Raw genomic sequence first — 26,384 nt, 5'->3', positions numbered from 1 at the left:
TTAAAATTCAGAGTTTAATATTACTTTAAGGCAGCCAGGCAAAATGATTGGGCTGCCCCAATGCAGCACACCTTAACACTCAGGATGCATTGTGTTAATGTGCTTGTGTTAATGCAACCCATAATGTGAATCCAGCCTAAATGTATTTTTTTGTGTGTAAATACCTGAATTGATGTTAATATCAGCCATTTTATACCCCTTTAAAGTAGCACTGGGAGAGGGAAGATAAGCTAAGCCATAAAGGTTTGTTCTGCAGGCGTGTCTGGAGCACAACATTGACTGCGTAGAATAAAAATTCAAAATTGAGTTCCCTTTTATGTATTTTAACTGAATATAAAGCTGCTAGCCTGGCGCTCACTTTTAAAAAAAAAAGGTATCATAGCTCTTCATGTCTCCTTCCTTCTCTTTGTTCCAGTGCTGCAGGCAACGGCACTCTCTTTAGCATTCAACACTTCTGGAAATGTTGTTTGCCAGTGTCCCCCACTCCATGCTTCCACCTTCCTCCAACCCCAATGTCACTTTTAATTCCTGTACTAACATAGGGGTCAGAAGATGAAACTAGTGAGCAGTGGGGGACACAGGAATGCAATTCACGGAGTACCGAAGGCCAAAGAGAGACTGCCTGATATACATTGGTTTCTAAACTATTGTGCAGGATTGTTTTTTTGTTTTGTTTTTTCCATATTATATATTATTAATTTATACTAACAATATTTAAATTATATGTTGCAGTTTGCCCAATTGATAGCTGCTTATAAAACGATGGGAGCTGAAAAATTTCCATTAATTGACCAGACATACTATCCCAACCACAAGGAAATGGTATGTGTAAAGGTAGTTTCTACATTATGTGTCATTGATAATTCATATGTGTAATGAGCCATATTGTCATCTAGTATGTGTATATATATATACGTATATATATATATATATATATATATATATATATATATATATATATATATAATTTGCATAGTTAACCAAGTTGAAAAAAAAGACACAAGTCCATCTAGTTCAACCATAAAAATAAATAAAAAATAATATCATACAATCCCATATATATAATCCTGTACCCACAGTTGATCCAGAGGAAGGCAAAAAACTTGAGCAAAGCATGATCCAATTTCCTACAGCAGGGGAAAAAATTCCTTCCTGATCCCAGTGAGGCAATCGGATTTTCCCTGGATCAACTTTACCTATAAATGTTAGTACCCAGTTATATTATATACATTTAGGGAAGAATCCAGGCCCTTTATAAAGCAATCTACTGAGCTGGCCAGAACCACCTCTGGAGAGAGCCTATTCCACATTTTCACAGCTCTTACTACCAAAACCCTCAGCTCCTTCTCCACTATGGATTCCCCCAGTTGTACTTCCCCTAGTATGTATCTTAGCTCCCAAGTGCATAACTTTACAGTTATCAACATTAAACCTCATCTGCCACATAGTCTCCCAATTAGCATTGAGGTCGCCTTGTAAATGGGAAACATCCTGTAAGGTTATTCCACTGCATATCTTGGTGTCATCTGCAAAGACTGAAATGGTACTTTTAATCCCAGACCCAATATAATTTATAAAGATATTAAAAAGTAAGGGTCCCAGCACTGAACCTTGGGGTACACCACTGATAACCTTAGACCATTCAGAGTAAGAATCATTAACTACTACTTTCTGAATTCTGTCTTTTAGCCAGTTTTCTATCAATTTACAAACTGATATTTTCAAGCCTGTAGACTTTACCTTACATTTTAGCCGTGTGTGGGGAACAGTATCAAACGCTTTTGCAAAATCCAAGTATACCACGTCCACCGCCACCCCTCTGTCCAAGGTTTTACTTACCTCCTCATAAAAAGAACTCAGATTTGTTTGACAACTTCTGTCTTTCATGAATTCATGCTGTCTGTTGCATAAAATATTTTTTTCCAGCAAGAACTCATCTATGTGGTCTTTTATTAAACTCTCCAGTATCTTCCGACTATGGAATTTAAACTAACAGGTCTATAGTTACTTGGTAAAGACTTTGTTCCCTTTTTAAATCTAGGCACCACATTGGCCCTGCGCCAATCCAGTGGTACTATTCCTGTCATTTTAGTCCCTAAAAATTAGATACAATGGCTTTGAAATGACAGAGCTCAATTCTTTTAGGATCCGTGGGTGGATACCATCTGGTCCAGGTGCTTTATCCACCTTTATTCTGTATAAATATTTCTGGTCCATATCACTTTTGAGCCATTGTGGATCATTTGGGGCTGTGTCACTATCACCCCCATTATGGACATGAGCTCCCCATGCTCCTTTGTATACACAGAGCTGAAGAATGTATTTAATAAATTTGCCTTCTCCCCAGTCACCCACTCTGGATTATTTTGTAAAGGGCCTACATGCTCAGACCTGACCTTTTTACTATTAATATATTTGAAAAGTTTTTGGGGTTTGTATATATACGTGAGCTATTGAAATTCATTACACTATTAAGCTGCCAATATAATTTTCAATCTGATTGTAAAGTCTTTTTTAGATTTAATGCAACTACAGTATGTGAGGGCACATTTAAGCAATTTGTTCAGCTTGCATTCTGCTTTATTGTTGTTGGTATACCAAAAGAGGATTGTACAATCAATTTGTACAATTCAGTCAACTTTACATGTACTAATGAGTGTGGATGGATGTGAATTAGCCCTAACTAAATAGTGACATACCCTACATGGGTAGCCACAATGTCTATGCAAAAACAACATTTTGACTTCTTACAAAATAAAATAGCCATGTTTTTAACCTAAAGGACAATTGTTTTTTAGTGCAGATGCTCTTTAATCAACCCAATCCTATTGAGTGCAGCCTGTCTGGAAATATACTTACCTTCCTGTTTCAGCAATCTTTACTGATCTAGTGATCTAGAATTAGTTAAGGGGCAGCTGTACTAAAAGTACAGTTGTGATTTAAAGCTGTTGTCCAGAATACATTTTGTTTATTTTAATAAAGTAATTGCCCCAAGTTACTGTCATTGTTGTAGCGGCATTAACTTCTTGATGCTTTCCACCCAATATTTCTGTATGGTGTGCCTATGTGACCTAGCCCTTTAGATGCATCTCTTGGAACAGATAGAACTTGGGGGGGTCACTCGGTCATAGGAAACAATTGAGGGCCCCTCTTGCAGGAGATGGGCTTTAAATTAAACATATTTTACATGGAGTCAAGTGATTTTTATTGTAGCACTTGACATATTATACAATAATATGGAATGTAATATCGTTATACATATAGGGTAAAGACATCATTTATAATGCAGTATGGAGAGGTGGGGAGGGTTGATAATACATTTTATGTCATTACATAGAAGGAAAAATTATTATGCAGAACCGCCTGTACAATGAACTATACTGTACATAATACAGAATATAGTGATGATTGACTAACAAGTATACATATGCTGTCATAAACAGACTAAACCATGAAGTATCCAATGGTACACTTATATATACAAAGCTGTATGGCATGTAATCAGCTTAGAGAACATTGGCAGAAAATAAAAATGATTGTAGATGAAGACCATGGCGCGGCACTTTATTTTAATGTAATATAACAGTGAGAACAAGCTTATAGAGTAAAACATTCAATGTAACATGCATACAATGGCATACTATGTAAGCAAACAAGTAAATAAAGGTTGTGGCATAAAAGTGGCCTTATTATCTTACCTTCATATTATATTATATAATATATCATCAAGTCCTTGTTTATTATCGTCTAAGTCTTCTTCCTCATTTTCACCCTACATGAATTCCTTGACTCTCCGAAACATTTTTTCTATTTCCCCCTGCAAACTTCCAATTCCACATCTGCTTATCTTTGTTGCCCCTAATGACTACCTCTAGTCCATTATTTTTCATTTTGAATAGGGTGGGGAAAAGCCAAAATGTCTGACAGGTGCTTCTGGCCCCTGTAGGGAGACTTTCCCCCACCTTCTGTACCTGTGATGCCCTCTAAAAAGGAGGACACAGTCATCGAGGAAGGCAGAGACAGAGATACAGTGGCAGAGGTTTTAACCCTTCCCCTCTTTACTAATAATAGGACGAGCAGAAGATTTACTTATACTTGATGTGGCTATAACCAAGTAGTGGAGGTGAGAGTTCTTAGAGCCCAGACTTTGATTCCATTCATTGTTCTTCTTTGCTTATGGGAACAAGTTTCAGTGCCCTTTGTGTGGTTTATGCTATTAAGAGACTCACTCATATAGATTTATGAAATGGTGCATACTTTCCTCAATATTTTGGATTATTATTAGTATTTTCATTTCATTTATCAGCACTTGTCACTTAATGATTGCTACATTGTTTTATACACCAGTTTGTTTGCGCAGAATCATCATGAACTTTATTTTCATCTAGTATTACAGTATGTGAATACTAATAGACCCTGCTGCATCTTTTAGCACTTTAATTGTAAATTGCACATGTATATATATTTATTTATTATTGTTCATAGTGCACGCTTATTGTAATAATTTTCTATAGCACTTTATATGAGCACTTTTATGTATTCTTTTTATATTTTTTACTACATATGATATTCACTACTGAATATTTATCATAGACGTAGGTTTTACATTTATATAGTAGTGCGAAGGCTATCTTTATCATTCTTCCTCATTTTCACCCTACATGAATTCCTTGACTCTCCGAAACATTTTTTCTATTTCCTCCTGCAAACTTCCAATTCCACATCTGCTTATCTTTGTTGCCCCTAATGACTACCTCTAGTCCTTTATTTTTCATTTTGAATAGGGTGGGCAAAAGCCAAAATGTCTGACAGGTGCTTCTGGTCCCTGTAGGGAAACTTTCCCCCACCTTCTGTACCTGTGATGCCCTCTAAAAAGGAAGAAACAGTCATCGAGGAAGGCAGAGTCAGAGATACAGTGGCAGAGGTTTTAACCCTTCCCATCTTTACTAATAATGGGGTTTTGTTTTTGTCTGTGTCCCCATTATAGAAATGTCTCCTCATTTCCTGTGCTGACAGGGAACAGTTGGTAAAGCACTAATTGTAAAAAAAAAAACAAAAAAAACTTAGGCTCTATGCCTTCTCTGGTCTAAAATGAAGCAACGTTTCTTCTTGAGGTGAGCTTCAAAGTAGGCCTGTTGTCTTGCAAAAGAGTAGGCTATGTTGTGGCAGTTAATTTAACAGATTTTTTTATTTTATTACCATATCATTTTAACTTTAAAATGGTAACATCACAACTATTAGTATTGCTTAGATGTGGTAGCTGCATGTGTTTTCTTTTTCTAAGCCTTTTTACATTTATTTTCACCTGTAGATCTGGTCAGAAAGTCTTTCTTTCAACTTCACTCAACAGGGAAAGGTGTCCAGCAAGATTAGCAGTTAGAGTTTTGAAAAAAACTATTTTACCCAGACAGGGGTGCTTACCATGATCGGATTTTAAGCAAAACCTTTATCCCAAAAGGAAATAAAAATATGTTGATGCCTAAAAAGTAGCTTACTCTCCTCACCACAAGTTGACAATGCTGCTATCCAAGGTTGGATCCATTTCTCCTCAATAAAGTGGCCACTCCAAAGCCTCGTACACACAATCAGATTTTCCGCAGACAAAACCTCAGCCTTTTGTCTGAAGGCGTGTGTCTGGATTTTGTCTAGTATACAAACGGCAAGGAATTGTCGGCCAACAAACACGAACGTAGTGGCGTACTACCTGGTTTTTCAGCTTTTTAGTGCCACCCTTTGGGTTCCTTCTGCTAATTTCATGTTAGTAGACATTTGGTGAGTGTTGATTCGCGCTTTTCATTTCGCGCTTTTCAGTTTGCGCTTTTCATTTTGTGCTTTTCAGTTCGTTTCTGAACCTGTTCGTCAGACATGTTGCGGCATTGGAGGCGATAATGTATTATTTTTTAGTGGCCTTTGAGTTATTGTTTGACTCAAGTCCAGTCCAGGAACAGGAGGAGGAGGATTTCTTGGACAAAAAATTGGTTGTTTTATTAATGGTGTCCAAATATGACATACTGTATGCCTTTGCTGCAGGAGCCCCAATAGAATAATCCGGATGATTTTCAGAATTATCTCTGTATGGCGGACCCCTGCTTTCACCAATTCTTGGCATTGGTGACCCCCTATATTAACCACATACAGACCGGACCATTTTGCTGGTCAAAGACCAGACCACTTTTTGTGATTCGGCACTGTGTCGCTTTAACTGACAATTGCGCGGTCGTGCGACGTGGCTCCCAAACAAAATTGACGTCCTTTTTTTCCCACAAATAGAGCTTTCTCTTGGTGGTATTGGATCACCTCTGCAGTTTTTATTTTTTGCGCTATAAACAAAAATAGAGCGACAATTTTGAAAAAAAACGCATTATTTTTTACTTTTTGTTATAATAAATATACCCCAAAAATATATATAAAAAAAAAATTTCCCTCAGTTTAGGCCGATACGTATTCTTCTACATATTTTTGGTAAAAAAAATCGCAATAAGCGATTATTGATTGCTTTGCGCAAAAGTTATAGCGTTTACAAAATAGGGATATATTTATGGCATTTTTATTAATAATTTTTTATTATTATTTTTTTTTACTAGTAATGACGGCGATCAGCGATTTTTATTGTGACTGCGACATTGTGGCGGACACATCAGACATTTTTGACACATTTTTGGGACCATTGTCATTTATACAGTAATCAATAAATGCAGTGATTCCTGTGTAAATGACACTGGCATTGAAAGGGTTAACAAGTGGGTGGCAGTGTAGGGGTTAAGTGTTCCTAGGGGTGTGTTACTAACTGTGGGGGGGTTGGGCTTTAATTTAGTGAACACTGATCTCTGCTCCAATCACATGGAGCAGAGATCAGCGTCACTAGTTGCTAGGCAGAATAGAGAAATGCTGTTTATAACGGCATTTCTTCATTCGGCCGCTCCGTGAAACGATCGCGGGTATTCCCGCGGCGATCGAGTCCGCGGGTCCCGCGACTGGACTCACGGGGGTCCCGACCAGCGCCGATGGCAGAGCGGCAAATTTAAAGGGACGTACAGGTACGCCCATTTGCCTGCCCGTGCCATTCTGCCGACGTACATCGGCGTGCGCTGGTCGGCAAGTGGTTAAGAAGGACACATGCATGAGGCTTTTATTTTATTTTTTGCTTGAATAATGATTTGAGTTGGTATATTTTCTATATTTTTGGATGCATAGAATGCTCTTTTTGGTTATGTTCTATTGGCAGATAGCATGTCTAATTGTATTTGTTTTCTTTTTTAACGCACAATAAAAAAAAAATGTGGAGAATAATACTTGGCTATGTGTTTTACTTCAAATACCAGTTTGGGAGTATGCAATTACATTTAAAAAAAATACAATGTAACATTGACAAAGAACACAAACATAGTTGTATCTTTGATCTTAAAAACTACAGAATAATAGTGTTGTGGTAACTTGCCCAAAAAAAGTAAGAAAAAAAAGCATAATATTATTATTCTTGATATCACTAGAAAATAAAAGCATTTTAAAATACATTTGGCAGAACTCCATCAGTATCACCAGCAAAGCATCTTCATTATTATCCCATTAAAGAAGAAGAGAATGTGTGCTGCATTTTGAGATTTCATAATTTGCAGCGTCAATTCTCCATTGTGTTACTGACTGGACCACTGGGTGAGAATAAAGGAAACAAGCTTAAAAAAAAAGAAAACAAATGCAGCCACCAAATGGTAAGCTTTTTTTTGGGAGGGGGGGAGGGGGGTTTAGATATATTTTAGCTTAAAAACTGCATTTTTACTTTCGTCCATGTTACAGTTAAAGAGAGTCCCCCCTCATAGTCTGTTCTGAGGACAAACTTACCAGTCAGGAATTAAGGAAACACTTTCAAGAGGGAAATGGACAACAATAAAAGGCTAGAAAAGGGCAAACAAATAATTTTTTCATAGTCAACCACCCATCTATAGATAAGAAAATATCAATTTGATATGCTACTACACAGCTGCTACAGATATCCATATATTTAGAAAAATATTGCAAAAAATATAGATTTTGTGAAAAGTCAAGTATGTTGCAGAAATATTTAAGGTGCCCCAGAGTGGAGCTTTTTGCTATGATCTTAATCCAGTATTTCTGATGAAATGCTTGCAAAATATATGGATATACGTAGATGCTGTGTGGCAGAACGTCTAAGAAGCTTTTCTCTTTGGGCGATTTTCTAACTTCCTGTTGTGTCTCTGGACAGGAAGTGAAAGGAAATTTCCCCAGGGCCACACAGACAGCAAACAAAAAAAAAACCTTGCCTATTTGATCAAAAACAAAACCATGTTTTGGCTATATATACAATCCTGCTCTCATCAAATAGGTAATATTTTGTGGAACAGTACCCTTGGATAAACCTTGTGAATTTCTTTTAGACTCAAAAATCATGAAACATGCATACAGTGCTTGTTCAATTCTATAAAACCTTTAATAAAATTGAACAAAACATTTTTGAAAACTAAAATTGACAAATGTGACATGGTAAGGAAAATGCTGCAGTTGTTGAACTGAGCTTCCCCAGGTAGCATGCGCTATGAAGTACCAGATGTCACCTATTTGAAGGCCTACTGCAACCTGCACAGGTTCTTTTGCAAATGGGCACTTTATAAAAGACAATTTGGCATGGTTCTCAATTGTGCTCCTCCCCTGAGAGGGCTCAAACCTTGGGGCAGGAGACTAAAGCCTCGTATACACAAACGGATTTTCTGCAGTTGAAACCTCAAACTTTTGTCTGAAGGGCGTTGGCCAGGAACTTGTCTTGCATACAAACTGCAAGGAATTGTTGGCCAACAAACATGAACGTAGTGACGTACTACGTGTTTTTTCAGCTTTTTAGCGTCACCCTTTGGGCTCCTTCTGCTCATTTTGTTTGCAGAAGTTTGGAGAGTGTTGATTCGTGCTTTTCATTTTGTGCTTTTTATTTTGCGCTTTTAATTTCGTGCTTTTCTGTTAGCTTCTGAATGGCCGTTCGTCAACCAGCCATGTTGCGGAATCGGAGGAGATAACATGTTTTCTTTTCTTACATCAGGGGACACAGAGCCATAGTAATAACTATGTGGGTTATATAGGGGTATCAGGTGCTGGACACTGGCACGCCCCTTAGGGTGGGAACTTCCCCCATATAACCCCTCCCATTGCTGGGAGTCGTCAGTTTTTTCGCCAGTGTCTAAGGTGTTGGGCACGTGTAAGGATGTGTTGTACTGAGCTCCACGGGCAGTAATCCTTTGATGAGAGCCAGCCATCCTGACCGGATCCGTTCTGATGTCTCCGTAATGGACTAAATCAACGGTACCCGGGCAATTGCTTGAAAATGCTTTTAAAGCTGGGCCCTGGGATCCAGTACTTTTTGGTAGTAAGGGCAATAAAAGTTTACTGGCAGGGTCTTCTCGCAGGTCCAGGATTGCGGGATTACTTGAGTGTACCCTTGTTCCTGAAAGTTTCCTTTCAAGGTCTCGGAGCCTACCGTGAAGGGGGAAGATTGTTTTTTTATCTCTGATAAACCCTGCTGCAAGGAAAAAAATTATGCGTTTTTATTCAAAATTGACGCTATTTTTTTGTTTATAGCAAAAAAAAACGCAGGGGTGATCAAATACCACCAAAAGAAAGTTCCAATTGTGGGGAAAAAAAGGACGTCAATTTTGATTGGGAGCCACGTCGCAACGACCGCACAATTGTCAGTTAAAGCGTAGCAGTGCCGAATCGCACAAAGTGCTTTGGTCAGGAAGGGGGTAAATTCTTCCGGGGCTGAAGTGGTTAAAGTAATTGTGGAAACTAGTTGATATTTGTATTTCTTGCTTGACGTAGAACTTCAGGCAGTAACTAATGGGTGCAGTTCTTTATTGAAATAAAATAAAATAAAAAATAAATAAAAATATTAAATTCAACAAGTACCCAAATTTGGCTTGGTATTGGCCCCCTATATATCCCTGCATAGTAAAACTTATACTTGAAAAAGGAGGTGAATATTAGATGCACTCTGTTGCATAAACATATGATGACAGAAGGTGAGTACAGAGTTCGCAGAGGGATGAGCTCATCATGCTACTACTGCTCTTTCATTTCAAATCACCGGCTCTGCTGACTGCCAGGGCTCTTTATATCCTAGTACCGTATATACTCGAGTATAAGCCGAGATTTTCAGCCTCTTTTTTGAGGCTGAAAGTGCCCCCCTCGGCTTATACTCGAGTCATCGCTGTCTGCCCGCTCGATCAGCGTGTCGAGCAGACAGACAGCGGCCATTCTAGAATTCAAAAGCCGCGCCTCCGGCTCCGCCTTCGCCTGTGATAGGCGGAACACTGAATTTCCCAGCAGCCTGTGTTCCGCCTATCACGGGCATCGTCTCATCCTCGTACTACGGACGAGGATGAGACGATGCCCGTGATAGGCGGAACACAGGCTGCTGGTAAATTGAGTGTTCCGCCTATCACGGACATCCGATAGGCGGAACAGCAGTCAGTGGGAAATTGAGTGTTCCGCCTATCACCGACGGAGGCGCGGCTTTTGAATCCTAGAATGGCCGCCGACGAAGAGCTGAAGGACGGGGGCCGGGCCGGGACGGGCCGGGACGGGCCGGGCCGGGCCGGGACGGGACGCAGGCTGGACGGGACGCAGGCTGGACGGGACGCAGGCTGGACGGACACAGGCAGGCTGGACACAGGTAGGCTGCACGGACACACACACACACACACACACACACACACACACACACACACACACACACACACACACACACATGCATGGACACACACACACACACACACGGATGCATGGACACACACACAGGGATGGATGGACCCACAGGGATGGACGGACACACAGGGATGGACAGGCATGTCTCACCCTCGGCTTATACACGAGTCAATAATTTTTTCCAGTTTTTTGGGGGTAAATTGGGGGCCTCGGCTTATATTCGGGTCGGCCTATACTCGAGTATATACGGTAATTGACGGGCAAAAGAAAAAATTGTTGGAAATTAAAAAAGCTCCCATACTGTATATATCAAGTGTGTATTTATCTGTTTGACTGAAGTTCAACCTTAATAGGATTCACTGGTATGAAAGAAAATCATTGAGGTAATGAAAAAAATTATTCACTGTGCTTGCTGAAATATATGAACATTTTAGAGTAAAAATGTATGCCATGAACATCAGGGCCATTCTCACCGCATTTCTTGGCTGAAAAAATCTAGAAATCCCCATTGGTCAAAAAGTTCCTTAGGAGGTATGACTTAAACCTTGCAGGAAAAGCCCTAATATATTCTCTGGTTTTGTTTTGCATGTGTCACCCTTCCATGTGCTCTTTGCTGCAAAAGACAGTTATAGGTGGGGCAGTGGCAATCTGTTTGTACTGTTGGAATACTGGTGAGGGGGCACACTGGACACCTTTGCTGCCATAGTGTTATGTGCTGGATGTCCAGTGTATCCCTGTGCCTTTTTAAAGAGGCGTGGGCTCCTTCCAGGCTCACCTGCCCTCTGCCTATCCATTTTAATGCATGTGACTCCACTGTGGAGGTTCTCAAATTTTAATACCGGAGTGCTTTGACAGTTCTCTGTAGCTTATACATGTATTTTCAAATGTGTGCAGACTAAACCCCTGTTTTTAATGCATAATGTTAGACAGGAAAATGTGGCTGGTCGATAAGTTGAGCTGGGAATTTCTCTGATTTTGTTTTGCATGCGTTGCCCTTCCATATTCTCCTTGATGCAAAAGCCAGTTATAGGTGAGGGCAGTGTCATTTGTTTTTGTAAAGCCCTAATATAGTCAGTGCAAGCTGTAATGTGTGCAAGAGAGTACTGCTGTGAACGCATTAAGATGTTTGTATTTCATCTAGTTTTTTTTTTTTTTAATCCTTCATTGAGCCTCTGGATACATGACTTGTGTTCTAATGAGTGCAGTTAACCCCCGTCTTGGCTAACACTTTGTATTTCTGTTTTGTTCTGTGTTGGTAATGGATAGAGGCATAGATACTAGGCATGTCAGTTTGTCCTTTCTTGCTTTTATGCCCTTTCTTGAGAGCTTGGTCATGGGCAGAGAGTATAGCTACATTGTTTTTGCTGCACCTTTGGTGTGAGGTTTTAGATCAGTAATCAATTAACGGTAATTCTGCCTTTTCACCTAAAAATTTAATATATACTCTCAACACCCTCCCTGCTCTTCTGTTTCCCATTGCACTTATCTGCAGTGACAAGATTCATCCATCACCTAATTCTGTCCAATTCGTACACTTTTAAACTCTGTACACGTAATTTTAGATGTAAAGGTGTAATTACCCAACAAGGTGTTGTTAGAACAGGATGATGACAACCCAATTTTTCCCGACCCAATCGCTAGGGAGAATGCTTAGGCTATTGATGATTATACAAATGGATCCTCAGGTGTAGCCTCAAGAGTGTAGTTAGAAAAGTACACCTAACAATGACATTTTATTTGATTGGGACAATAAAATAAAAAATAAAAAACAGATTAAACTTTTTAGTGCCTTGCAAAAGTATTCACCCCCTTGTTTTTTTTTTTTTACCTATTTTGTTACATTACAGTCTTTAGTTCAATGTTTTTTACTCTGTTATGAAGCCCATAAAAAGCTCTGGTGCAACCAATTACCTTCAGAAGTCACATAATTAGTGAAATAATATACATCTGTGTGCAATCTAAGTGTCACATAATCTGTCATTACATATACACACACCTTTTTGAAAGGCCCCAGAGGCTGCAACACCTAAGTAAGGGGCACCACTAACCAAACACTGCCATGAAGACCAAGAAACTCTCCAAACAAGTAAGAGACAATGTTGTTGAGAAGTACAAGTCAGGGTTAGGTTATAAAAAAAATATCCAAATTTTGATGATCCCTAGGAGCACCATCAAATCTATCATAACCAAATGGAAAGAACATGGCACAACAGCAAACCTGCCAAGAGATGGCCGCACACCAAAACTCACGGACAGGGCAAGAAGGGCATTAATCAGAGAGGCAGCACAGAGACCTAAGGTAACTCTGGAGGAGCTGCAGAGTTCCACAGCAGAGACTGGAGTATCTGTACATAGGACGACAATAATCCGTACGTTCCATAGAGTCTGGCTTTATGGCAGAGTGGCCAGAAGAAAGCCATTTTGAATTTGCGAAAAGGCATGTGGGAGACTCCCAAAATGTATGGAGGAAGGTGCTCTGGTCTGATGAGACTAAAATTGAACTTTTTGGCCATCAAAGAAAACGCTATGTCTGGCGCAAACCCAACACTTCACATCACCCAAAGAACACTATCCCCACAGTGAAACATGGTGGTGGCAGCATCATGCTGTGGGGATGTTTTTCAGCAGTCAGGACTGGGATACTGGTCAGAGTTGAGGGAAAGATGGATGGTGCTAAATACAGGGATATTCTTGAGCAAAACCTGTACCACTCTGTGTGTGATTTGAGGCTAGGACGGAGGTTCACCTTCCAGCAGGATAATGATCCCAATAGACTGCTAAAAAAAAAAAAACACTTGAATGGTTTAAGGGGAAACATGTAAATGTGTTGGAATGGTCTAGTCAAAGCCAAGACCTCAATCCAATAGAAAATCTGTGTTCAGACTTAAAGATTGCTGCTCACGAGCGCAAACCATCCAACTTAAAGGAGCTGGAGCAATTTTGCAAGGAGGAATGGGCAAAAATCACAGTGGTAAGATGTGGCAAGCTCATAGAGACTTATCCAAAGTGAATGGAGCTGTGATAGCCGCAAAAGGTGGCTCTACAAAGTATTGACTTTGGGGGGTAAATAGTTATGCACATTGACTTTTTCTGTTATTTTGTCTATTTGTTTGCTTCACAATAAAAAAAAAAAATCTTCAAAATTGTGGGCATGTTCTGTAAATTAAATGATGCAAATCCTCAAACAATCCATGTTAATTCCAGATTGTAAGGCAACAAAACGAAAAATGTCAAGGGGGTGAATACTTTTGTAAGGCACTGTAGCTGTGTTACTCACATAACTACCATAAAACGGGAAGAACTCGTGGTATAGGCACAGGTAGGAGAAGAGATGCCATAAAAGTCCACAGGTTATGGTTTAACATACTGATCATATCTATACTACAGAATGAAGAACAGTATAACATGAGAAGTATACAATAAAAAACAGAAGTGTGGAAGCTATGTGTACAATAAAAAAGGAATGCACTATGTTGTGTGACATAGTTACCTTAGAAAAATAGTAGTTTTAAAGCTGTACTCCAGGAAACCTAAAAATCTTCCCTTGTAGTTGGGCTGTACTATTCACTGCAAGGGTTACCTTCTTGTTTAGATTGAGGGGCATGGAAAAGAAGCTTTACTTTCCCAATCCTATGCTCCTGCAGGCTGCTCTGTGCTGCTAGCCAGGTTCCTGGTGCCTCTTCTCGCCCATGGTTCAGCGGTCTAAAGTCCTGATTTCATCAAGATTGATGCAGAGCCCATAACCCTGCTTTAGACATGAGGATGTTTAGGGACAGTCCATTGCTGGAGCATGGGGGAGCACCGTCTGCGGGGGAAGCAGAGGATCAGGTAAAAAAAAATTGCTTTGGATATGCCAAGAGACAGTCCACTGCCGGAGCATGGAAGATCACAATCTATTGGGTGAGAGGAGGACTAGGTAAGTAAAATCGGTTTTACTGTGTCCTAGACTAAATAAGCAGTTAACCTTTGGCAGTGCAAGTGCAGCCCCACTGCAAGGGAGAAGTTCAGCTTAAAAGAGTATACATACTGTTAATATAGTGCCTCTCAAGGGACCCCCATGTTCCTCTGGGCAAAAAATTGGGTATTGCTATATACCTTAACTCATAGCTTTGCTAGGTTCTACTGGTTAGTAGCACATAAATGTTGCACAGTACACAATATAAATCAATAAGAAATCTTATGCAAGTTATTGTGGTGATTTCTTATGTGCCATCCTCACCTGCACAGTAACGTTCAGGTACCCTCCAGCACATGCTATAAATGAAAGTGGTATTATAGCAGACCATGCATTAAAATGCAAGGTCTGCTTATGTTGCAAGCACCCACCCCCTGAAAAAATTATTTAGTAAAAGCAGTAGGGTGATACAACATTTAAAGAAATAGGTAGCAAATACCTACAGTATCTCACACCCCAGGTTCTGGACACTTCCAGGAGGCATCAGGCACATAGCTGGGCTTTGACGCTTAATTCTGGTAAAGCTCAGGAGCCTCTCTAGGAATGTACAGGAGTGTATTCTTGTGGGATATGAGGTCCTCAGCTTTCCAAGGATTCTGCTGGAAAATTTTCAGTGATATTACCTTTGCCCAAGCAAGCGTGCTGAAAGCCAGAGTAAGCTATGTATTTTTTTGTTTTTTCTTTCATTACATTTTTTTATTGCTTTAACTTGGAACTCTTATTTCAGGGGGTGGGGACTGCAACATGAATTTGCATTTTCTTGCTTTAAGGCCCCAGCAACTAGAACTGAAAGAAGCCAGAATCTGAGGTTTGTAGTTTTAATTCCTGAAAGGGGGGTCATTTGAGGGAGGGGGGGATACTGTTTTAAAAACAATTTTTAGAATAACTTAAGGCAAAACTTTTTTTTGGAATAGAGTGGAGAGGGATTAGAATACCTGTTGGATTTTTATGGCTCTTTCTATTTGTCCTGTTTGCTATTTTAATCAAGGGTTATGTTGAAACCCAAATTTTGGGTTGTCACATGAACAGTGGGCACATTTCTGGTGACCCTGGTGGCAACTAGGGATTCTCTCACTCTGTAGAAATTTCCTCTGACTTTCTCTTTTGGCCATGGGACAGAAATAAAGAGTAAATCTCCCCAATGGAATAATGATGGCAGAAGTTTTTCTTTTAGTTCTACTTTATCCCTTTAAAGCAGGGGTCTCTGACCTTTCTAAGCAAAGGGCCAGTTTACTGTCCTTGATGCTTTAGGGGGTCCGGACTATGGCCAGTGGGAATAGAAAATGCCTCGGCATCAGTGGGCATAAACAATGGCAAGGGAATAAAAGTACCATTAATGGTGTCAGAGAGAGGAATGGTGTCTCATCATTGGTGCCAGTCGATGGAATAGTGTGACCAAGGGCCAGATAAAGGCAAGCAAAGGGACACATCCTGCCCCCGGGCCACAGAGACCACTGCTTTAAAGCAACAGAATTCTTTAAAAAAAAAAAAAAAAAAAAAACGTATATTGGTGAATTCAGCAAAGTAAGACAAAAGAACAGTAGTGTGCTAAAATCACTATCCACCATCCAGAGTTCAGATTTCTGCCCCCTTTGCCAACCAAGAGTCTACAACCCTTTTAGAGCTTCATTTTGATTGACTAATATGGGTTACAGCACTAATTTGATCTCTGCATTGCTTAAACTGTTTGGTAGTATTCTTTCCACTGTATACACGCATCATCTAGAACACCAGAACAAAATAAAGTATGAAAATGTACTGCTAAAGTTGACTTGACACAATGGCAGCCATTTTGGGTAAAGAGACAATATTCAGTCTGTGTATTTATTAAGATGCAGTGACACCAAAGAGGCACAGAGTGGCAACCTGACAGATCCTCTTTAATTATTTGAAATTACAGCATAAATATACATAGCAAAATTACAAATCAATTACAAATTACAAATCACCAAAAGTTTATCTGCTGTCAGGAAACAGGTTTTAACATAGATTGTATATTATAAACTTTGAATAGTGTGAAAACAATTACAACTTACTGGGTCACTGGGTCATAATAGGTAAAATTAATGAACCTACACCTGAACATATTTTATTACAATATAAATGTAACCATCCAATATATTTTAATGAGATTACTCTCATACAATTAAAAAAAACAGGACATTCAATGCTCCACTTTTTGTTTGCTTTTCTTTATAATTTTATTTTATTTTTTTTACTTTGGAAAGACCAAGTACTATTGAAGGCTATGTCCTTATACTGGCTTTTTATATTACTTGGGAATGCTGGCAGTGAGAGCTCTATTGAAAAAATATATATAGATAGGTAGCTGCGCCAACCCCAATACAAAAAAAAATCACATTAACGCATAATAGATCAATATATCCATCCATAATCAATCTATATTGAGTGACTATTCCAACCAATATAGTGCTTACATCAATGTGCTCAATATATACCTTAATGCTCAACAAATATGCATACAAAGTGATTTATATATAAAGTGATTCAGTGCAAAAAAAGTTCCGGTGATGGTTCTTCAAAAATTAGTCCCACATGTCAAATATGGTGGTGGTGAATCATGAGCATTTGGACCACTCAACATAAACCTATATTTGATACACAAAGGTTTCAGGACCCTCAAGATGTAGCCTAATGCAGTGTTGCAAATTGGTATAAATGGATAATGAACCATCAAAAATAAATAGGAGGAACAGGAAGGGAGTTCACGGTGTGCATATGACTAATAACTAAAAACTAAATGTGGGCGTGAATGTGATGTGATGGGGGTGTGACGCTCACGGATAAGTGTCCTGTCAGCCATTTAAAGCCTGGATGCTCCTTATGGTGGAGGGACCACATTGGCAATGAGCCTCTGAAGCAGCCAAGAGAGATCGGCGAAACTGGTCAAGCTATCAAGCTCCTCTGGATGAGGACCACTTTACTGCAAAACACAGGAGCCTTATGGACCTGATCAAACCGTATAAGTATACCCATCATTCAGATATGGAGTTGACACACTTCAACGTGTTATGCCCTGTACCCATGATCGGACTTTCTGACAGAAAATGTGCGATCAGAACGTGTGTGGGCTCCATATCGGACTTTTTCCGTAGGAATTTCCGACACACAAAGTTTGAGAGCAGGATCTAAAATTTTCCGACAACAAAATCTGATCATTTAAATTCCAATCGTGTGTAGACAATTCTGACAGACAAAGTGCCACGCGTGCTCAGAATAAACTACAAGACGAACGCTATTGGCTACTGGCCTGTTTATAGTCCCGTCGTATGTGTTTTACGTCACCGTGTTCAGAACTATTGGCTTTCCCGGCAACTTTGTGCGACCGTGTGTATGCTAGACAAGTTTGGGCCAAAATCCGTTGGAAAAATTCAGACAGAGTCCGACCGTGTGTACAGGGCATTATTGTTTCATCTGGATTACAAAACTGTTTGTGATGGTTTGGGAATGGTAGCGTGAGTTGATTACATAGAGGACTTCTTGTACAGTGAGAAGGACATTATGGAGGATTGACTTTAACATGCTACTGATCAAGTGACTACACTCTTTATATCATTACTAATTCATGAAGAACCATCACTGAGACTTTTTTGCACTGAATCACTTTATATATAAATCACTTTGTATGCATATTTTTTGAGAATGAATGGATATATTGAGCACATTAATGTGAGCACTATATTGGTTGGAAAACTCACTCAATAATATAGATTTATTGCGTATTGATGGATATATTGATTATCTATTTTTATTGATTACTGTGATATATATATATTTTGCATTAAGGTTGGGGCAGCTACCTATTTGTATATATATTTTCAATTTGTACACTAATAAATAGTGTACCATTTATGTCTAAAATCACTGAGAATTATTGTTTTGCGCCAGTACCACACATTACACAGTGAAAGCTGGATTTGTGCAGCTATCTTGAGAATTCTGTATTTTTCATTTACCATTTTATTACTAGTCAGGTATGCAGATAAACACTGGGTTTCCCTGGAGTATAGAATGAATACACTAAACACCCTATTTTTGGGTTGTGACCTCTATCTCTGTCCCCACTCATCATCTGCACAGGGAGTGAAGGGGGTTCTCCATGATGAAGGCACAGGTAGTAGTAAATATAGAGATTCTAACCCTTCCCACTCTATCCATCACTAAAAACAGTTGTCTGTAATTGGGCTTTAAAGTATATTTCTGAAAAACATTTTTATTTGCTTTTGACAGAGTAGGGGAAGGCTGAAATTTCTATCAGGTTTTTAATTGCTGCCTGTGTTATTTTGAATTTGGATTTACCATTTACTGTCTGTTTTGGCGATGATGATCACCAGGACAAATAGGGTAATTTTCTCAAGTGGGGCTTCCGAATCTGACAAGGGTTTCAACTCTATCCCACCCTATCCAAAACTAAAAATTTTTGGTTTTAGATACACTTTAAAGTTAAATTCCAGCAAATGACCCACTTTCGAAAATGTGCTGGCCTATTATGGGTTAAGTGCAACAAAATGCTTACCACCTTGTGAACTTTCCTCTTGTATTTACAACTGACAGTTTTACTAAGCAGCAGGAGTACAGCTTTCACTATACTCCTAGCAATCAGACAGGAGGGATGCTGCTTTTTCACACAGCATCACCCCAACCCTCTGCTGTCAGTTCACAGAAGGCTTTGTATTTTTTGAGTGGGTTCACTTAATAAATAGCTCTCTGTAATTCGGCAGGAGGAGTTGAGGAGTGGGCAGAGTGACTACATGTGTATAGCTGCTGGAACTGTGATGAGAAGGTCCAGCATAAGAATGCTAAAAGTATAGTGATAGTTATTCTCCTGGTGCAAGATGTAAATTAAAGAGATAAATCCACAAGGTGGCATGCACCTCATTTGACTTAACTCATGGTAATCTGGCACTTTCTAGAAAGTGTCTGAATTCCTGGAGTTCACGTTTAAAGTCATTGTAAAGTCTTGTTTTTTGTTTCCTATAAAAATAATAAACATGTTACACTTACCTGCTCTGTTTCAGTGGATGTGCACAGAGCAGCCCAAATCTTCCTATTCTCGGGTCCCTCTTCTGTGATCCTGGCCTCTCTCTCCTGTTCAGTGCCCCCACAGCAAGCAGTTTGCTATGGGGGAACCCAAGCTGAGTCACAGCTCCCTGTGTCCATTCAGACACAGAGCCCCGACCTGGCCTCACCCCCTCTCTTCCCTGATTGGCTAGCTGACTTTGGCAGCATTAGGAGCCAGTGGCACCGCTGCTGTGTCTCAGCCAATCAGGAAGGAGAATATGGGATGGCTGAGACACTCGTGGACATCGCTGAACAGAAAGGGACCTCAGGTAAGTGTTAGGGGGGCTGCTGCACGCAGGCTTTTTATATTAATGCATAGAATGCCTTTTGCCTTTACAACCCATTTGACTTTGGGCACTGAAATTAGACACAAACTTCTGTGGTGCAATTGCTGCTCTTTCTACACTACATACTCCTTCAAGTGCTGAAATCTCATGCAGGAAGCACTTAGACCAGTTTTTCTCAATTCCAGTCCTCAAGTTGCACCAATAGGCCATGTTTTCAGGATTTCCCTCAGACTTATGGGTTGATTTACTAAAGGCAAAAACAGTTGCAAATGCAGTTGCTTCACTTTGCAAAGAGTACCCAATCATGTGTAGGGAAATTTTAAAACTGCATTTTTGCTTTCACATGATTGGATGATGGAAGTGAGCAGAGTTTCTGCTCATTTACTAAGCTCTGGAGGAACTGCACTTACAGAGTGCAAAGTGAACAGTCTTTTTCCCTTTAGTAAATCAACCCCTATGTCCTAAGTGCAGTGCTTAGGTCTCAACATGCACAAAGTTTTATTTTATCATTTCAAAAGAAGAACATCTGATTAAGACAATGTATCAAAAAATATATATTGATGAAAATATATAGATACTGAATCATCTAATGCATATATGTGTTTAAGTTATTCCATCAATAAAAGTTGAGTAGAAAGGTTACAAAAATGCACCCATGAACAGAACACCTTTAGGCCGCGTACACACGGGCGGACTGTTCGCCCAACTTTGTCCGCTGAACAGTGTTTGGGCGGACAGTCCGCTCGTGTGTGGGCTTTCAGCGGACAGTTTCAGCGGACAGTTGGACGGACAAGGTTTTTCGGAAATTCCGAAAAACTGTCCGCTGAAACCTTGTTTGAGCGAACAGTCCGCCCGTGTGTAGGCTTGTTCGTCAAACAAAGTTGCGCGCATGCTCAGAAAGGATTTTCACGCCGAAAGCTATAATGCAGTGTATAGGACGTCGTATTTTTCGTCCCGTCGTACGTGCCGTTCACGTCATCGCGCACGGTTTCAGCAAACTGTTCGTCCGTCGTGTGTGGCCATGTCCGTCCATGCTAAGTTTGAGCGGACTGTTTGCCGAAACTGTTGGACGGACAAAGTTGGGCGAACAGTCCGCGCGTGTGTACGCGGCCTAAGTCTAATAGGTTTATTCAGTAAGGAAATTAGCTGAAGATAAATTCTGGTTGGTTAAGCAGTTTGCTTTTTTCTTATTGCGTAGGTTTATTAGACTGTAATTTGGCCACGTCTGTGTTTTTACTTCATAAATTAATTTGCATGTGACAGTTAATTTGATAATACTCCTTGCTATACAAGTTAAAGTAGAACTATAGACAAAACCTTTTTTTTTCCATTATGGCTACGGTAGAACAAGGGAGTGTTATAACCCCTGTCAGATTTTGTTTCGCCATGTGTGTTCCATTGTGGAGATTTCCATTCACTTCCTGTTCCATAGCCAAACAGGAAGTGAAAGAAAATCCCTGCAAACTAGGGGAATTCCTTAGGGGCCCCCATGTCCCTAGAACTTGTGATTTCCCCTCTCTTACTTTTCTGAGGACAACCTAAAATGTGGAGTTTTCTTTTGCTTTCACTTTTAATGATAATGGTAAACAGGACAAATAGGGTGAATCTCCTTAACAGGGGCACCGACAGCAATACAAACTGACAAGCTACGTGGATGTGCTTGCAGACTTATAACGATTTAGCCACTTTCCAAACTTTAGTAGCTGGATAGTGTGTCCACTAAGAATGAGCCAAACATCTCCCTGTTCGGTTCGCACCAGAACCTGCGAACAGACCTAAACTTCGTGTGAACTTTAGAACTCTATTAAAGTCTATGGGACTCAAACGTTCAAAATCTAAAGTGCTAATTTTAAAGGCTAATATGCAAGTTACTGTCCTAAAAAGTGTTTGGGGACCTGGGTCCTGCCCCAGGGGACATGGATCAATGCAAAAAAAGTTTTAAAAACGGCCGTTTTTTCAGGAGCAGTGATTTTTTAATAATGATTAAAGTGAAACAATAAAAGTGTAATATTCCTTTAAATTTCATACCTGGGGGGTGTCTATAGTATGCCTGTGAAGGGGCGCATGTTTCCCGTGCTTAAAACTGTCCCTGTACAAAGTGTCATTTCGCAAGGAAAAAAAGTATTTTAAAATAACTTTGAATTGTCGGCTCCCGTAATACAAAGAACGCTCAATGAGTGTTCTCTGTATTACAGAGCTTACAATTCATTCATTGATATAAAAAAATAAAATAAAAAAAATAAAGCGTGGGGTACCCCTAAATAACAATTACCAGGCCCTTCAGGTCTGGTATGGATATTAAGGGGAACCCCGTGTCAAATTAAAAAAAAAAATTGACGTGGGGGTCCCCCTAAAAATCCATACCAGACCCTTTATCAGAGCAAGCAACCTGGCAGGCCGCAGGAAAAGAGGGGGGGGCGAGAGAGCGCCCCCCCTCCTGAACCATACCAGGCCACATGCCCTCAACATTGGGAGGATGCTTTGGGGGTCTGTGACCCCCTCAAAGCACCATGTCCCCATGTTGATGGGGACAAGGGGTCTGCGGGGGGCTTATCAGAATCTGGAAGCCCCCTTTAACAAGGTGACCCCCAGATCCCGGCCCCCCCATTTGAAATGGTAAGGGGGTAAAAAAGTGCCCCTACCATTTCACAAAGAAAGTGTAAAAAATGGTTAAATAAGACAAACACACTTTTGAAAAATTCCTTTATTAAAAAATAAAAAAAAATAAAAAAAAGATTCCAGTGGTGCTAATCCACTCTTGCTGTCCAGCGATGGATGATCATCTCTCCGGGGTCCAGCGATGGCTGATCTGATCCAGCGACGGGTGATTTTCAGTCCAGCGCAGTCCATGCATCCGTCTTCTGTCTCCACTGAGGAGACACTGCGGGGATCCCAGCGCTGGCCGTTCTTATATTAGGAGGGCGGGGCCACCCGTCACCTAACCCCGCCCTCTCTGACGCTGGTGAGGGAAGCTTTTTTTTATTTTTAATAAAGGAATTTTTCAAAAGTGCGTTTGTCTTATTTAACCATTTTTTACACTTTCTTTGTGAAATTGTAGGGGTACTTTTGTACCCCCTTACCATTTCAAATGGGGGGGGGGCGGGATCTGGGGTCCCCTTGTTAAAGGGGGGTTCCAGATTCGGATAAGCCCCTCGCCCGCAGACCCCCACAACCACCGGCCAGGGTTGTGGGGATGAGGCCCTTGTCCCTATCAACATGGGGACATGGTGCTTTGAGGGGTCACAGACCCCCAAAGCATCCTCCCAATGTTGAGGGCATGTGGCCTGGTATGGTTCAGGAGGGGGGGCGCTCTCTTGTCCCCCCTCTTTTCCTGCGGCCTGTCAGGTTGCGTGCTCGGATAAAGGGTGTTTAGGGGGACCCCCACATCAAACATTTTTTAATTTGACGCGGGGTTCCCCTTAATATCCATACCAGACCTGAAGGGCCTGGTAATTGAATTTAGGGGAACCCCACGCTTTTTTATTTTTTTTTATCAAGGAATGAATTGTCAGCTCCGTAATACAGAGAACACTCATTGAGTGTTCTTTGTATTACGGGAGCCGACAATTCAAAGTGATTTTAAAAGACTTTTTTTCCTTGCGAAATGACACTTTGTGCAGGGACAGTTCTAAGCACAGGAAACATGCGCCCCTTCACAGGCATACTATAGACACCCCCCAGGTACCACATTTAAAGGAATATTACACTTTTATTGTTTCACTTTAATCATTATTAAAATCACTGCTCCTGAAAAAACTGCCATTTTTAAAACTTTTTTTTTGCATTGATCCATGTCCCCTGGGGCAGGACCCAGGTCCCCAAACACTTTTTAGGACAGTAACTTGCATATTAGCCTTTAAAATTAGCACTTTAGATTTCTCCCATAGACTTGTACAGGGTGTTCCGGCTTTTCAAATTTGCCGCGAACAGCCCAAATTGTTCACTGTTCGCTGAATAGGCGAACAGGCAATGTTCGAGTCGACCATGAGTTCGACTCGAACTCGAAGCTCATCCCTAGTGTCCACCTTCCCTATAGTTTTTTTCTCTATTTTCCTTCTTTTTCCTTTCCCTGTCCTGTTTTTCATTACAGAATCACATAGAAGTATCTGTTACCCCCCCCCCCCCGATCCAGTTTATTATTTTGTACTGTGTTTTTGGGTACCGTACACATTATCTTTCCATTGCACTGCTTTGATCTCTTTTTCTTGTATGGTCCTCATTGACTATATGACATATTATGGAAAGTCTTTTACTTGTACATTCTTATGTATGTTTGTACCCTGGTATTTGTCTGAATAAAAAGTTATTTGACTCAAAAACTGACAAGCTGACTGACTTATCCCTCTGCACTCATTCCAAAACTAAAAAAATGTTTTACCTTTAGTTATACTTTAAACAGAACTTTGGATGTTGTGGTAATAAGGCAAACAGAGGGCAAAGTACATGTCATCGGTATTACCTGTGGTCTCCCTGTATCTAATCTTTTCCCCATGCTTTGCATTGTTCTGCACTGTGTTAAGGTGGCTGTGTTCTTAGAGGTACAGAGTCTTGCTTCCACATGTCAGAGCCTTCAGCAAGGAGAACAGTGAGCAGTACAGTAATGGCATCACTAAATCCCACTCCGAATCCCCAGAGACTATCAGACAGAGGTAGTAGTGCCTTAGATCTCACAGTGCAGATATACAGCTTTGAAGCTGTAGGCACAAGAGGAATTCAAGGCAAAATGTACATTTTTAGGTTAATGCTTAGGCACAATAACCATTTCTAAATGTTCCCTATAACATAAATAATCTTCACTTTATCAACCCACTTTAAGTAACTTACTGTTGACCAGTAAACAAACATAAAAATCAATCACAATGTCCATCTATACATATTCATAGGGCAGTTGTAGATAGCTGTTTAAAAGGCTGCCAGTCCCCATCCACTGTTTTAGAAGGTTAGTTAAAGGTTAGTCTTGCTATATACTTCAGAAAACCTGATGCGTTTATACTTCCCCCCCACACACATAAATGCTTTACACCAGTCAAGATCCAGTGTTCATCTGCAGTGTTGACAAGCTTCTACTACATGCAAGGGGGAAAAACCTTAGGCCTTGAATACATATAGGAGAAATATAAAAAGCTAGCAAGGGATTTTGCCTCCTGTACCCATTTACTCATGAAATACCAGTTTTGGGTAAGCTTACCCTTGAACACAAAGCTCCTGAACATACTGTTCCACCCAAAGCCAATCCTGACAATTATAGAATATGTTTGTGCAATTCATTGTGTCGTGTGTTCCACAGCCTCATGAATCTGTTTTGTTGGAAATATTGAACTAAGGATGATTTCCAGAAGAATGTGAAGTTGGATACCAAATGCAGGAGCCATCTTTCCGTGGGATACATGCAAGGTTTTGTGATTCAGATACATTTGGAGCAGGTTCATCCGACAAGAAGTTCAAAATGCACTCGTTTGGTGCTTTGGTACCACAAGGTTCAAAATAACAATTCGTAATCTAAAAGGAAACCATTGCAAGCAAATCTGTTATTTACTTTCTTAATTTACAAACTGAAAGCAAATAAATTCATGTCATTGTATAACTCCTATCCAGCTGCTACATAGAATGTGGAGAAGTTCTGTATTTAAGAAAACCTTTCCTAAGCCCTTGTACACACGGTCGGAGATTCCGACAACCAAATCCGTCGGATTTTGTCCGACGGATTTTGTCCGACGGATTTTGTCCGACGGATTTTGTCCGAAACTGTTGCATACACACAGTCGGACAAATTTGTCGGAAAATCCGATGTGATGACGTTATTTCGTTACGACGGGAATACGTTCACGCTAGTAGCCAATAGCTTTGGTGTAGGAATTTGATCTGAGCATGCATGGCACTTTGTCCGATCGGAATTCTCTACACATGATCGGAGTATGTCCGATCGGAGCATTTTGCCGGAAAATTTTACCAACAAGTTGGAAAACTTGGTCCGACGGAAACAGTCCGATGTAGGCCACACACAGTCGGAATATCCGACAAAACGGTCCAATCGGACACATTCCGTCGGATTCTCCGACCGTGTGTACAAGGGCTAAGAGGTGGTAAGCTACCATAGTTGGCATTGCATTCTATAAATGCTTCTTGCTTAGCTATCCCCATACCCCACATTGTTTTTGAGTGATACTTAACTCCAGTCTTTCCTTCTTGCACACTTCAGACCTTTGTGAAACTATGCCACTACATAAAATATATCTCTTATCCATCATTTATATGGTATTGATTCAAAATAAAACCCAGAGCATTAGATTCATCCTAATATTTTTTTCTCTTCTGTCCATCTCCAGGTTAGCTCAGAGACTAATCTTTCTGTC

The 26,384-nt window shown here is 40.2% G+C and overlaps 2 protein-coding genes across 3 annotated transcripts in view; one reads left to right on the top strand and one right to left on the bottom strand.

Annotated features, from left to right (window-relative positions):
• SYN2 (synapsin II) overlaps positions 1–26,384 on the top strand; it is a 480,921-nt gene that overhangs the window by 259,751 nt on the left and 194,786 nt on the right. The window contains exon 5 of the mRNA XM_077452122.1: positions 733–822. Coding sequence (XP_077308248.1) covers positions 733–822 — 90 coding nt within the window. The remainder of the gene's footprint in view (positions 1–732; positions 823–26,384) is intronic.
• TIMP4 (TIMP metallopeptidase inhibitor 4) overlaps positions 23,760–26,384 on the bottom strand; it is an 88,337-nt gene continuing 85,712 nt past the window's right edge. The window contains exon 5 of one of the 2 annotated variants that reach the window (XM_077452121.1): positions 23,760–25,530. In XM_077452121.1, the coding sequence (XP_077308247.1) occupies positions 25,351–25,530 (180 nt within the window). In that variant the 3' untranslated portion in view covers positions 23,760–25,350. The remainder of the gene's footprint in view (positions 25,531–26,384) is intronic. The other variant, XM_077452120.1, reaches the window with a different exon arrangement.

This window comes from Lithobates pipiens, unplaced genomic scaffold (assembly GCF_037356315.1).
Source record: "Lithobates pipiens isolate NorthernLeopardFrog02 unplaced genomic scaffold, aLitPip1_a1.2 Scaffold_23, whole genome shotgun sequence".
NCBI lineage: Eukaryota > Metazoa > Chordata > Amphibia > Anura > Ranidae > Lithobates > Lithobates pipiens.
Note: the sequence above shows the minus strand (reverse complement) of the source record. Positions and strands in the feature narration are given on the sequence as shown.